General features: G+C 38.2%; 1 protein-coding gene across 1 annotated transcript in view; it reads right to left on the bottom strand.

The window, feature by feature from the left end:
- CPED1 (cadherin like and PC-esterase domain containing 1) overlaps positions 1 to 14,574 on the bottom strand; it is a 99,081-nt gene that overhangs the window by 27,507 nt on the left and 57,000 nt on the right. The window contains exons 13-17 of the mRNA XM_026713153.2: positions 13,978 to 14,031; positions 10,912 to 10,979; positions 10,302 to 10,346; positions 9,674 to 9,860; positions 7,521 to 7,689 (exon numbers count right to left, since the gene is read on the bottom strand). Coding sequence (XP_026568938.2) covers positions 7,521 to 7,689; positions 9,674 to 9,860; positions 10,302 to 10,346; positions 10,912 to 10,979; positions 13,978 to 14,031 — 523 coding nt within the window. The remainder of the gene's footprint in view (positions 1 to 7,520; positions 7,690 to 9,673; positions 9,861 to 10,301; positions 10,347 to 10,911; positions 10,980 to 13,977; positions 14,032 to 14,574) is intronic.

The raw sequence follows: 14,574 nt of genomic DNA, 5'->3' as shown, positions 1-14,574 counted from the left end.
TATATAGTGCACTTGGTGTTTTAGATTACCAGCTTTTAAATAGTAAAATATTTTCCTTTCATCATTCCAATGACTTGCTGGTAGGAAATTTTCTATTATTCTACTGTCATCTCTCTCTCTTTCTCTCTCCCTCCTCCCCATTTTTCTCTGTTCTCTTATTTCATGACCCTGACCTAATCTTGCTATTGTTCCTATTAGCAAGTTTAAGCAAGCGAACTTCAAACGGCCAAGGAATGGGTTACAAGCTTTAATGGGCACACAGATAATCATCTAAATTACATTTCTAGGACTGATGGACCAGACAGGCTTAGAGAGTAACTTCACTAGTTTTCACTGTTAATCAAAATGCATTGTGTATCTCAGGGAATATCAGCCTTGCCCCTCTGTCCAAAGGGCTGGGCAATATTGATTAACAAAGGCAGCTGCATTAGCTTTCATCTCTCTTGAATTTTGCTCAAGAGGCCCAAGTGACATGAAAGGAAAACGTGACCACAGCTCAAACGTTAAATGCTCATCACTGGGATATTATCCACCCTTGGCTTGCAGATGACTCTATTCAGCAAAACAGTTGTTGCCAATTTTCAGGATCTGTTAACACTTAGGAACTTCATATGGTGACATATCCTCTTTCACCTTTATTGGGTGCACTGTCAAGGGGGAATAGGAACGAGCAACTTCACATTGTCTGTGCAGTTCAAGAGTGATGGCTTGGGAGAGGCTCAAAAGGTTTCAGTGAATGCATGTTCTAATTAACAGACAGGGCTTCATTTCAAGAGAGAATGGACAAGCGATGCTGGGCTGGATAAATGAAATTAATATTTGTACAAATGATCAAATGTCACTTTTTCTTGCAAATGCAAAGCTTCTTAAAAGTCTTAAAGAAATACATACATAATATTGCACTTATAGGCCAAAATATCTAGACTTATATTTTATGTGAACCTCACTCAATATTTCACCAAAAGTTCAGAAAGGTGTCTTTAACTGATACTTTGAAAACAATGGTTTATCTTGAAGTAATCCATTTTCCCCCAAATATCATTTAACTTTAGCATCATGGAAAAGATCATACCTGTCAGTGCTGTAAATAACACAATGTTTTGTGTTCATGCTGTAAATAACGCAATGTCTTGGCTTAAGGGGATAACATAGAAAAAGTTTATAGATAGATCTATAAAAAGGTCTCTTCATAGATGGTTTCATGCATTTGTTATTGAAAATATGGATCTAACAATTGACCAGATAGGATGATTGCGTTAACAATGAAATATGTGCAGTGAAATCAATGCTCAAATTACAGAAGAGAATAGAATTATCCTTTGTAAAATATGCTTAGATCTTTATTTTTAGAAGGCTCAAGGGGACTGTGTTTGGGCTAAAATAGAGAAGACACACTTTGTGGATCTAATTAAAACCTCTTCTTAAACTTCATCCTCTAATTTAAGTACCGGTAGGAATATCCTACCTTTTTCCTTTAACAATCTGGCAATATGGTTATGGTTATGGTTCATTAAAACATGACTAATATTGTGGTTATTGTATCTGGCTCCAAAAGGTTGATAACCACTAGATGATGACAAAGGTATTTGTGAAACCCAAAGGCATGGTAGACCTACCTAGCTCTGTGTAACTTCCTGGATTTTTGCCTCTACTTTTCAGATACTATGAATTTACAATATACTGCATGTAAATTCAAGCATACAAAAAGTATATATTAGGTAGGTACCTTTTAAATGTATTGGCTTTACCTTGTTATGCTGTCTACATAGCTATATTTGGGGAAGCCATGGTTCACATGATGAGACCAATCAAGGTTAAAGCATTGATATATCCCTGCTACTATAGTTTCAACCACTTTAATGTAAAGCTTTTTGCCATATACGCTGTTTTCCCCAAAATAAGACCTACCCTGAAAATAAGATGTTACCCTGAATTTTAAGCATAGCAACAGCACTTAGACTTACATATCGTTTCACAGTGTGTTACAGCCCTCTCTAAACAGTTTACAGAGTCAACATATTGCCCCCAGCAATCTGGGTCCTCATTTTACCTACCTCGGAAGGATGGAAGGCTGAGTCAACCTTGAGCTGGGTTAGATTTGAACTGCCAAATTGTAGGCAGCCAGCAGGCAGCAGAAGTAGCCTGCAGTACTGCATTCTAACCACTGTGCCAGTGTGGGTCAGCATGCTCCTAATATAAGTGCTATCCCAAAAATAAGCCCTATTGAAGGTTGTTATAATCGGGGGGAGGAGTGTGAAGTGTGGCCAGCACTGGAGGTAAAAGGGGTTGGGGGGGGGCAATGGAATCCCACATCAGCAGCCGCCTGCACAGCACAGGTTAGTTGATTACCTGTCCATGCAGCGGATGGAGGTAGAGTCAGTGGGAGGCACGTGATCTGGATGCGCCATGTGGCTGAGAGATGGTTGGCTGGAGCAGGCAGGCAGCCATGGAGGGCTTGTCTTCATGTAGCAACATCAACAGTAGACACAGGCAGAGGCATGGGGAGGGGGGAAGGCAGGTGATCCTGATGCATCACATGCAGGAGTGGGTTTCAAATGATTTAACAACCGGTTGTCTGCTGGTGCTGGCCTAGTCGGCCTCCTGCACCACCCTGGGAACAAAAACAGACCGCGGGCAGCATTTTTGCCCTCTTTGGGCTCTGGAGGCTTTCTGGAGGCTGGAAGCGAGCCCATTTCTGGCCTTCTGGAACTTCTAGGAGGCCTATTTTTTGCCCTCCCCAAGCCTCTACACGGGCCCTGCATTTACCTGTGATCCAAAATGGGCCATGTGGGGACTCCGGGGAAAGGAGGGGCCAGCCAGGGGCGGGATTTGCTAGTTTGCCGAATTGGCCATAAAATTAACAACCAGTTCGCCTGAACTGGTGAAAACTGGTAGCAGCCCATCCCTGACCACATGGGCCACTGGTGAGCCAAGGGATGTGAAGACGAGCCTCCCGTGGCCATCTGCCTCCTCCAAGCCACCGACTCTTGGCTTTTCTGCAGCCCACACAGCACGTCTGGATTGTGTGCCTCCCCCTGTGCCTCTGCTATCATCTGCTGCTTGGACAGGTAATCAACTCACCTATGCTGCACAGGCTGCGCAGCCCCAGAGTGTGCCGACCATGAGCTGCAGCTACTACCAGACGTCGGCACCAGCGCAGTTGCCACCTTTTGTGTGTGGTGGGCTGTTCATCCTGAAATTGTGTTTCCCCCAAAATAAAGCCTAATGTTCATTTTGGAGCCCCCCCCCCAAATATAAGACCGGGCCTTATTTTTGGAGAATCACGGTAGTATAAATATCCTACACATTATTTTGCTATTCTCATGTTTCATTCCACAAAGAGAAAATTAGAAAGTCTTTAGACGCCTCTCTGACATTATTTAGATAAATGCAGAATGAGATCACAACTAATTATGAGAACCTGATCTCTATTTTTTTTTTAAAAAAAGTAGGAAAATCTACAATATATACTAAAAGTAGGAAAGAGGCTTAAAGGTAATTTAAATAGGGTAAGTGGTGTACAGAGCTAATCCTTTCTTAGTCTCCAAATAATTGGTTGGTGCAATTTCATTCATTTTCATTGGAAGCTCTGGTATACAGTAGCTCTGGCACTAGGAAACGATTACAGCAAAAATACCCAAGGATAAATTGAGAAAAAAAAATAAGTTTCCATATCAATAAAGTTTGAAAGAATGAAGAAAAAAAACATGAAATATGTCAGATTAACAATTATTTAATCCCAGATCTTTCTGCACTGATGCAATTTACTTATTTCATTAAGTAAGATTTTGTGTCATTTTGTTGAATTTATGTCTTCTGTTTGGGGATACGGTATTGCCTAATACCTATTTAACTCACAATAGCATTTGTAAAACAAGCAGCACAATTTAGTAAAAGGAATAGTTTTGAAGAAGCAATTAACACAGCCTAGTAAAAACTAACTTATAGTACAGTGTGTGCTACTCCAACTATGCCTATTTCGCTTAATTATGTTGCTTTCTTCTTTTCAGAATGATTTCATCTTGAAAAGAAAGTATCATTGATTGTCTTGTTTTCTTTGTTAAAGCTATCTTAATATCAAGCTAGTAAAACTAATATACCCAATAGCTAAAAATAGCTCTATTGAATTTGACTGGAGATCAATGATCAGTGGTCATTTCATTGCTAGCCAGATATCAGAACCGCTTTAATTGAACTTCCTTTGGAATAACTTTTAGGAAGAGGCCATCTGAGTGCCAGGAGAAAAATTAATCAATAGGAAAAGACTGTATTCAGAGAAAAATATTCCCCCACTCCCAAATTTCATATAGAAGGCAGTGCCTTTGCACCCCCAATTTGGGCATATGTACTGGACAGATCAGTTGCATTTGAGGCAGCAGTCCTGAAAGTATCTAGGTGTCATGCCTGCTGATAACCAGCACACTAAACTCAGATGCCTTCTGAGAAATAACATGGTGTTATAACATTCTAGCACTTCTTACATATCCGTGAAAGTAAGGGGCCATTTTGTGCCATTTGCAACTTTTTGGTAGTCTTCAAAAGCAGCCCCATGCAGAATGCATTTTAATAATCCTTCCCTCTTAGTTCCGTCATATAAACTGTCACCCAATCAAAAAGTCTAATTGATTAACAGAATTATCTGCAATTAATCAACTGTCATTTTTTAAAATAAACAAACAAATCAAGTTAATATTTCTGAAGGTCAGGCTTAGGTTGTCTAGATCAAGGCTATAACAGATCTGTCTGTAACATGATCAGTGCTCCTTTTTTTGAAATTCTGATGCTTCAATAATGGGCTAAGCCAATTATCCTTTTTCCTTTGCAGAGCCTCATTGCACCATCCTTACTTCCAATCTAAGAAAAAGAAATTTCTCAATTTCAAAGGCAGAACAGAAAAACAAATTATGGTTATAATACTTGATGTGGAAGAAAATCTTCAATTAATTACTTTTTTTCAGATAATCAATTAAGCACTACACTACTATACCCATTTTCTAGAAATGGAAATATGTTTGCCAATGATTTAACATCTTTAATACATTTTCCTAATGTGTATTTTTCCACTTTATATATAAATTCTATATAGTGATATATGGCTTTTCAAGTTCTGGTAAAGTATCTTGTGTTTCGTATTTTGTTTGATCTACGTTCCATTTTGTTGATCTGCTATAGAAAAAAAAACTGAAATGAAATTTATTATTGCATAATTTTATTTAGTAGGTATCACATGATTCAGGATGTTAGTTATTTTAGGGTAATATGTTGAAAATAATTTCATTTTTCTCATAGCAAAGGGATCTGAATTAGCAAGTCTTATTAAACGTGTTAATTCCAGAACTGCAGGTTATGTTATTTAATTCTATAGAATTGAACTTAAGTTGTAATTGCATCTTATCCTTCTTATTGAGGCTAGAAGGTGCATTTTAAATGCAATCAAAATAATATCAATCAAACATAAATCTATAACGTCTTCATTACCAGGAAAAGCACTCTGATTCCAGGTTATAAATACAAACAATGGAATTTTCAGCTGCTTAAGATGCCATCATGGCTCAAACCTTTATTCTTGATAATTTTCTCTTAATGATGATATTAGAGAAGAAATGAAATAACAATAGTTTTGTACTTTTAGAAGCTGCACAGCTTTGGGATTGTACACTACTTCTCTGAGTAGCCTTGAACTTAATCCAGGGTTACTCAAACACATGAGAATTATTGGCAGCCTGGAAACTACTCAGTTTTTTTTCTCTTCTTCTTTGTATTGTATCCATCATGATATCAGCTTGCACTGAAACTTGATTATCCTAGCAGGATTAGACATGAAAGAAAAGAGACTTCAACTGAAACCCCACTGTGAGAAAGACCTCACCACTGTCTTTGACCTTTTCTTTCCAATGCACAAGTCCAGTTGTGCCTAATCAAGTGTCTAAAGAAGATCTTGTGCTATTTGCTCTGTTTTTCCTTTGGCTCCTAGAACAGATGTCTAGTTACTAAAAAGAAAAAAAAACATGGAAGTGTCTGATCTCTGGCATAGGCAAATTCAGCCAACAGTAGTAATGTACTTTAGGATAAAGACAAAACAAATACAGTCACCATAAAAGGTCAGTCTATGTAGATTTTTACAAAAGAAAATACAGGCTGCTTTTACAAAGTCTTATTTGAAATAAAGTAAAATAAAGTCCTCCTCTGATTATGTTAGGGATGGGCTGGATGGTCTTTGAAAGGATATGCCCTCATTTGCATTAGCAGAAAGCACAGGCTGGGGGCCTAGTCGAGGTTGAACCTGTAGTGTGTTTAAATAGAGACTTCTAGGGCGATGTTCCTATTGGTTAGCAGAAGCAACGATACGATTGGTTAGTAATGTTAGTATCTGATTGGCCACCTATAGTGGCAGGAAGTTTAACTAAATGTCATTGGTTGCGAGCCGTGGAGCAGCTGCTATAAAAAGTGGCTGCTGTGGTTCAACTGCAGTTGAAGTTACTGTTTATTATTAAAGAGCTGAAGTCAACTCCGGTATGCGAGTCTCTTTACTGGCGACAGAACAGAACCCAAAGGCTGAATCTCGCCCTGTGGATTTTTCTTTTAAATCCCCAAACCACCCTTCAAATAGAAAGCTCGTATCACACATTCTTTACAGAGTTCTTTTTTTCAAAGCCAGTTTACAATGTGACATGGTAGTTTAACTTTGAAGGAATGAAACCCACAAATTCCACTTGATACATGGACATAGTGGCACAGTTGAAGTTACTGGATAGATGTTCAAAGGCAAGTCCATCTCCTTAGGTCATAGGAATGGGGTGTGGTTTGGACAAGCAAAGCACTGAATAAAGAGCCCTGTGAAGATTCTGGCATGTGTCAACAACATGGAATGGATTGCTTAGGGCTTCCATAAGCAATAACGTCTGGTAGCCACTTAGTTGTCAAGTAGACAAGGACCAGTCTCCATTCTGGTCTGGACTGACAATCCTATTGGTTCAGTCCATCCATCCATTTTTATCTGTTAGCTTTCATTCTAAAATATCTTCCTTTACTTGAACATTTATAATGAATAAAGCCATTTCAACTGCAAAGTCATCCTTTCAATCCAAAGTCACATACACCATAGAAATAGGTAGGAGCACATTTCTGTAATTTGGTAATGGGTTAAATTAGATAAATGATTAAAAACTATCTGAGTTGAGAGTTAAATTATTGCTATATCTAGTTTTGTGTTGGCTTCCTGGACTTTTGTCTACACTTTTCAGATTCTATGATGTGAACCAAGGACATTCTAATTGCAAAACATGCATTCTGTTAGGAATCCATGAGCCTTTGTCGCAAACCATCTCCTCCACAAGATCTTGCAAGAGTAGAAAATCTGGACTGACTAAAATAACAGAAGCAAGTAAGAACACAATAGAGGAGGTATTAAATGCCCACAAAACTATAGATTTCCTCCACCATTGATGAATAAATTACATGGTGCATGGGTAAAACATTTGTATTTAAACATTTGTTTGCTAACTGTATTTAGAAAGTACCTGTACAAAACCACACAGCATGAAATCATCAAACAATGGCAAGCTTGGACGGTCTTCACGAAAAATGATGATTTTGTAGATGCTCACAATCTCACTGACTGATTGAGACTTGTCTGTTACCACAATAATTACTAAGTTTATACCTAATCCAAGTGGGTAATGTGCAGAGCTGTTAGAACAGAAGGAGAATGCAAAAACAATAAAACTTAAGTGAAATAAGTAATCTGTTCATTTTATCATAGACTAAAATATTCAAAAAGTATTTTACAGCTGAAGAGGAGAGAATACATTCTTTGCAATGATACACATTATTATCTTTCTGTTGTGTTTCTGTTCTGATATTTCCAAATGTCTGACATTTCCAAATGTCTGATATTTCCAAATGTCAGAAAAAGCAAAGCATAGGAACTGCAGGAAGAGAAACGCATGTCAGAACCATTCCCGAAGTCTTAGATAGTTCTGTTACATTGTTCTACTATAGAGTTGTGGTATCTGCATAGTTCTTTTACTTGTGTCTAGTTGAGTAGAAACTTCCAAACACTTGGAATCTGGACTTTATCAGGCTTTCAACTGCAGACTTCCTTGCTGAACATGGAGAAATTGAAATTCTTTTTAGACAGAACTAGCATGGCTCTGTCCCTATTAATCGTATTCATCTATTCAGACAAAATACAGATAGTCACTGACTTACAACAGTTTATCTAGTAACCGTTCAAAGTTACAGCAGCACTGAAAAAAGTGACTTATGACCATTTTTTCACACTTTATGACCATTGCAACATCCCTATGGTCATGTGATTAAAATTCAGATGCTTGGCAACTGGTTCATATTTATGATGGTTGCAGTGTCCTGGAGTCATGTGGTCACCGTTTGCAACTTTCTGACAGGCAAAGTTAATGGGGAAACCAGATTCACTCAACAATTATGTTACTAACTTAACAACTGCTGTGATTCCCTTAACAATGGTGGCAAGAAAAGTTGTAAAATGGGGCAAAACTCACTTAACAAATATTTCACTTAGCAACATAAATTTTGGGATGAATTGTCATTGTAACCCCACCCAAATATGAATGTTCTAAGTTTCCCTCCAAAACAGTTGGAATTAACAGTTGGGGTCATCTAAAGGTTACTGTCACTTCAATTTCCATTAGTTACCTGTTCTATCAGAAGCCTTGTATCTCTAAACTTTTTATCCTTAATGGTGGGGGAAAGGAGAAGTAAGTATGATACCCATTCTGTAGAAAGCAAGCAGAATGGAAGAATCTAGCTTTCCATGTAGAGAAAAACGCTACAAAGACAAAAGGGGGGAAAAATGAAGAAAGGAGCTCTATCCCTTATGCCCATAGCAGTCAGTAGAATATATGGTGCAAACAGTTAATGCTTCCACATCTCAAACAAATTTGCCAAATAAGACAACAAAAGAAAGTAGTTCTTGTGGTGTTTATTTTCTTTCCCCGAGCAATGTGTTTGGCAACGGATAATAGTAATTAACCACAGAGATGTTGGGGTAGAAGCAAATGGATTTGTTTGATGAGGAAGGAAAGAAGGAAGAAAGGAAAGAAAGAAGGGAAGAAGAAGTGACACAGTATAATTGCTATACTTTAGTAAGGAGTTGTGTTCTTGTGAAGCAGTGCCAAAAGACTGCTTTGCATGAGACTTCGTGGGAGCTTTGCACAAGTTCAATCTATACATGATATAGCAAGCCGCACAAACACTACAAAGATAAGGCTTTGTATTCAAACACAGGAATCTGGTATCTGCTCATTTCATACCTAGAAATACAGAACTGCTTGCACAGAGTTTACATGTGCATGGAGATGCAAACAGTTCTGTAAATTTGCCAAAATTCGGCCATTTCTCTTTTTCTTATGAATGTTCATGCATGCAGATTCATGTTACAGCCAAAGCTCTGAAGAAACTGCAAGACGGGTATCTTAAAGAGGTACTGTATATCAATAGGTTCTTGTAGAAATTTTGTATGCTGTGATAATCAGCATTACTGTAGGAAAACTGCATTTTCAAAGCTTGGGGAATCACAATAATATTTAATTGTGGCATTTTTAATGATAAGCATGTTGCAATTTTTCTGGTAAAGTAGAACTTAAGGATTTGTACTGTATATCCCAAGAGCGTCACCCACCGTTCCAATTACCTTGGTCCTTGTCTCTCATTCAAGTGAGCTTCACATTGACAATTCATGGGTTCTGCTCTAATCTTGATTGTCAAAAGATCAAAAGGCACCTCAGTGTAGTATTCTTTGATCCTGGGGTCAAAATTAGGATTTAAGTCCAAATGTGGGCTGGTGATGATCTGCCTGATATGAGGTAGTGTATCTTTATCTGTTTTACAAGGGGGGTGGGAGGAACCATTAAAATGCTTACATACATTAAATCAGTGACTTAGCTCTATGTTTCTAATACTGTTGCATTCAATTAATACACCGTTCGTTCTGTTAGGCAGATATGGCAAAATAACTAATACAAGATTTAAAAGATTTCCCCACCAAATTTTAAAAAAGTTTCTCAACATGAACAGCCCCATAATGAGCTGTAGTAACTCTTTAATTAGTACTAATAACTACTACTACTATTTAAATGTTACCATAACAGGACTTAGGTCCTTGGTTAGGATTTGAATGTTTAAGTTCTTACCAGTCGCAGACTGTGAATCGAATTGAAGTTTGAATCTTTAATGATAATGATAATAATGATAATAATGATAATAATAATAATAATAATAATAATAATAATAATAATAATAATAATAATAATCTCTCTTACCATGACTGCAATGCATTTCTTTAGCCAGATTTAAAATGTGCAGTTCTAAAAAATATAGAAACATGTTAGGATGGTTCATCATTCATCTACTGCATCTATCTGCATTTAAGAAAAATTTCATGGAATATCCAAAAATCTGAACAAAACCCCATCAGTACTAATATATACCATTTGTTTTCAAGAAAATGTCTTTATTTTTGTCTAACTTCAGCTGGCCTTATAGAAGGTAAAGTAGGGTTGATAGATTCCTGATAACTAAAAGATTCTTGATATTAGCTATATTCATGATCAAAGCAAATCCTATAATGATCAGTGCCTTTAGCAGAGAAGGATGTGACAATTGGCTCATGAAATCAAGCGGCCATAGAAGAATCACAATAAATTCAGCTATGTAAAAACACTTCTAAATAGTTTTATGTATTCATTCAACATATGAACAGTACACTTGACTTCCACTTCATAGGAAAAAAATCAAAGGCTTTTTATAGTCAGCAGAAACATATGAAATATTTTCTGTGCAAAACAGTCCAGTTGGATATATATTTTGGCTTCTGAATGGATTTAATTTAGTGGCAAACAATATTAAATGAGTACAAAAAATTAATGTTACCTTTATCTTTTTCTTTGACCAGGGAGGATGCCCTTGGTTGAACGTTGTCTTTTTCTGAATAAGAAATCCTAAAGGTTAAGTAACAAAAGAATGTCTTTGTAATTAGAAATTCAAGCACAGTCCAGTGAACAGAATGTCCTACTTCCAGCAGGGTCTTTTTTTTTCATTTTTAAATGATTTTTAAAAAGTTTATTAAAATGAGAATAGACTTCCAGCAGTACAAGCAGAATTTATTGTAGTCCACAATTTTATTATATGACTTGTACTGTTGCTATGATCGCTGTTTCTGATTTTGTATTCTGTTTATGGTAGTCCTCAATTTATGACTACAATTGGATTTATTGTTGTACACTGTTATGGTCATAAGTCAAGGCACCCTTGTGACCAGACCTGATGACATTTTTTGGGTAGTCATTTAGTGCAGGGGTTCCCTTGGCCGTAGCCCATGACCAGGCCGTGACCTACTGGCAATTGGGCCGCCTGAATACACATGCACAGCTCAACTTGGGTGAGCAGTGGGCCATCATGTGTGCCAACATACAGTTCAACTTGCACAAGTTGAGCTGTGCACGCCGGCCCGCTGCTTGTTCAAGTTGAGCTGTGTGCACACACGTGTGCGATGGCCTGCCATTCATGTGGCCTGGTTTCCCTGCTCCCCTACTGCGCCAAGCACAAAGATTGGGGACCACTGATTTAATGAATCAATAGTGAGTAAGTGAATCCTGCAGCCATAAGTGTAAACCCATTTTCCTGAACTGCCACCCCCACCGTTGCCAGCAGCTTAGGTGCCTTGGCTGAAGCACGGATTGCTCACGCGCGCACACACACACAAAAACACAGATTGGAAAGCTCTCTCGCTCTCTTGCTCTGTCTTGCTGAGATGGCAGTTGCAGCACTTCAGTGCCTGGCTGGCAGAACGTTTAGGTAAGCTGGTGCAGGGCATGGGGGGTCGGGCAGCTGCACACCCCCACCTTGCTTCATCTTCCAACCCCCCACCACGTCACTTTGTGGCTGCTGCACCAGTGTCTTGCTCAGCCTCCTGCTAGGAGAGCAAGGAGAAGAAGTGGTGAAGAATGAAGTGGGTGGTGGTGGTGGTGTAGGATGAAGCAAAGCAGTGGGTTCAGAGCTGCCTTACCCGCCCTGGCCTGGCTTATCTGGGGGCCCCTCAGCCAGGCCACCCATGCCAAACCCTCACCCTGCCCCAGGGCAGTTACACCCCTTCACTAACCAGCTTTTCAACTCTGTTCTCCATCGCCACATGCATGGCAACTAAGTAATTGTGTGACTACGGTAAAAAAAATAGTTCAGACATTCCAACCTTGCGCGATCTTTTTTTTTTTTTTTTTGAACATCTGAACTATTTTTTTTTACCCTAGACCCACAAACTACTTCAGCTGCCTGCATGCAGCAATAGAGAACTGGGCCTGTGCATGCGCACATCTACCAGGCTGGCATGGGCCAGGCTGAAGTGATGCAGGCTGGACCTTTACCATTTCCAGGATGGCAATGCAGGCTGCATCTGGCCTCATCAGGGGCCGGATCCAGCCTGCGGGCCTTCAGTTTGACACCCCTGCTCTACATATTTACCTGAGTGAATGGGAATAAATGTTATTACTTTATGAACTCTTTATGAAATTGTACATCATATGCAATTCATGCAATTAAATTAATTAGATTTTCAAGGAGATATTACTTCAACAAATCTATCATTTCAATAGGAATTATATAAAAACAATAAGAACAGGTGATGTGAATGGATAGGGTGTTGTGGCATTGCCTGTTAAGCTATATTCAATATTCCCTATATGCAGGGGTGAGATTCTACCGGTTCTATAGAATCCCTTGTTAATTTTCAAGCAGTTCGGAGAACCAGTAGTTAGAAGCAATCTCCTTTTGTTTTTCTCCACTCTTATTACATTCTTGGCAGACAGCCTAGACTTCCACTCTTGGGAGCTTTTGGGGCTTGGCTTTCTTAAAGGGGAAGGGTTGTTTTAAGATTTTTACACCGCTGTTGAGAAGAAATACTTCCCTGCACAATCAGCACTTTGAAGAAATAATTGAATAATGAAGCAAAGCTTTTAGTGACAGGGAACCAAGATGAGTGACATTCAGCAAGACTTCTTGGCTAGCTAGAAGGATTGACATTCAAACATACTTTCTGAATTTTGGTTTAAAACTGGTTTTTGGTTTTTAATTCTGTGCTTGGTGAAGTTTAATCCTATGTTTATTGATGGGATAATTTTCCCTATTCAGCTTCAACAAGCAACAGCTACTGTTGTGATTTAATTATTTGTATTGTGTTTGATTTTTTTCTTTCCTCATGGTTTCTTTTTCTATTTGGGGAGGGGGTCTTCCTTCACTGCCTTAATACGATCTGGGGTATACCCTTTGGGGTATACTTCCAAGAGGCAGGATGCAAGCCTGGCACTGATTTTTTTTACTGCCTTTCTGGGGGGCATGTGACCTTTCCTTAAATCTGGGTGATTTCCTTAGGATATCTTGTGAGGTGAGTGAGACCAACTGGTATTTTTAAGTGGTGAAATGGATCTAAGGATTGCTTTCCTGGATGTGCATTTTCTGGAGAGCTTAAATGACCTCTCTGCTAAAGGGTTTCACTTTATGAGCAAGAGTTGGCTGCTTGATAGTTATCACTGCATTTTAACATTCCTCAAGGTGCTCTGGCACCCTCCCTGATTTGTAACTCTGGCTTGCAGGTATTTTTAATCTAATGATTGGTATTTAGGGCAACTTTTTGCAAGCAAAGAAGCTTTTTGTATTGTTGTGCAGGTAATCCTTGACTTACAACAGTTCACTTAGTGACCATTCAAAATTACAATGGCACTGAAAAAAGTGACTTATGACCATTTTTCATACTTATAACCGTTGCAGCATCCACACTGTCATGAGAGTCCAGGCAAGGAGAAGCGCCCCTTGACATGAGTGATGTCGAGTTGGCCACACCCACCCAGTCACATGACCACCAAGCCACAGAATCAGTTGTTAAAAAAACTGAATCCCACCTCTGCCTATATGTATTTTGCTATCATAATCGTACTTAATACTTACCCAAGATTTGACCATTTAGCTGTCATCAAAGGCTTATTTCTTGAACGGTTTTGCCTGTTGAAAAATTGTAATAAACAAAGAAAGACCTTGTTACAATTTGTATTGAAGTTATCTATTTGCAGAAAGAAAGAAAAAACAGAAATGAAATAGAACAAAGTGATAAATAGATAAAACATTTAGAGTGCAATTTGGACAAACAAAGAATCTGGAATACTAATAATTTCTGTGGTATATACATAAACTGTACATATTTCAAAAATGTCAACTAATTATTGATTTTGGATGGTTATAGTAAAAAAGATTGTTTATTGTAGAATGAAGTCTGTTTCTAGATTTATTCTATGCCACTTTGTACTAAATTGTCAAATGCCTCTGAACAATTTATCATCTACCTAGATGATTAATTAAAAGTAGAGAATAAATCAAGCATTAAATGTAGAGAACAAATCAAGCAAAGAATAAATCAAGCAATTAAAAATTCAAAATATGAGAAGGCATAAGGCAATAAATGCAGACATTTTTAAATTACAGTGGCAGAGTAATTAAATCTATTGAAAGAACTTGTTTCTTTTATACAGATGTTTTCTTTCTAGCATT

Source organism: Pseudonaja textilis, chromosome 5 (assembly GCF_049901715.1).
Source record: "Pseudonaja textilis isolate UNSWEBS1 chromosome 5, rPseTex1.2, whole genome shotgun sequence".
Taxonomy (NCBI): Eukaryota; Metazoa; Chordata; class Lepidosauria; order Squamata; family Elapidae; genus Pseudonaja; species Pseudonaja textilis.
The sequence above is the reverse complement of the archived record's forward strand: the minus strand, read 5'-3'. Positions and strand labels throughout refer to the sequence as shown.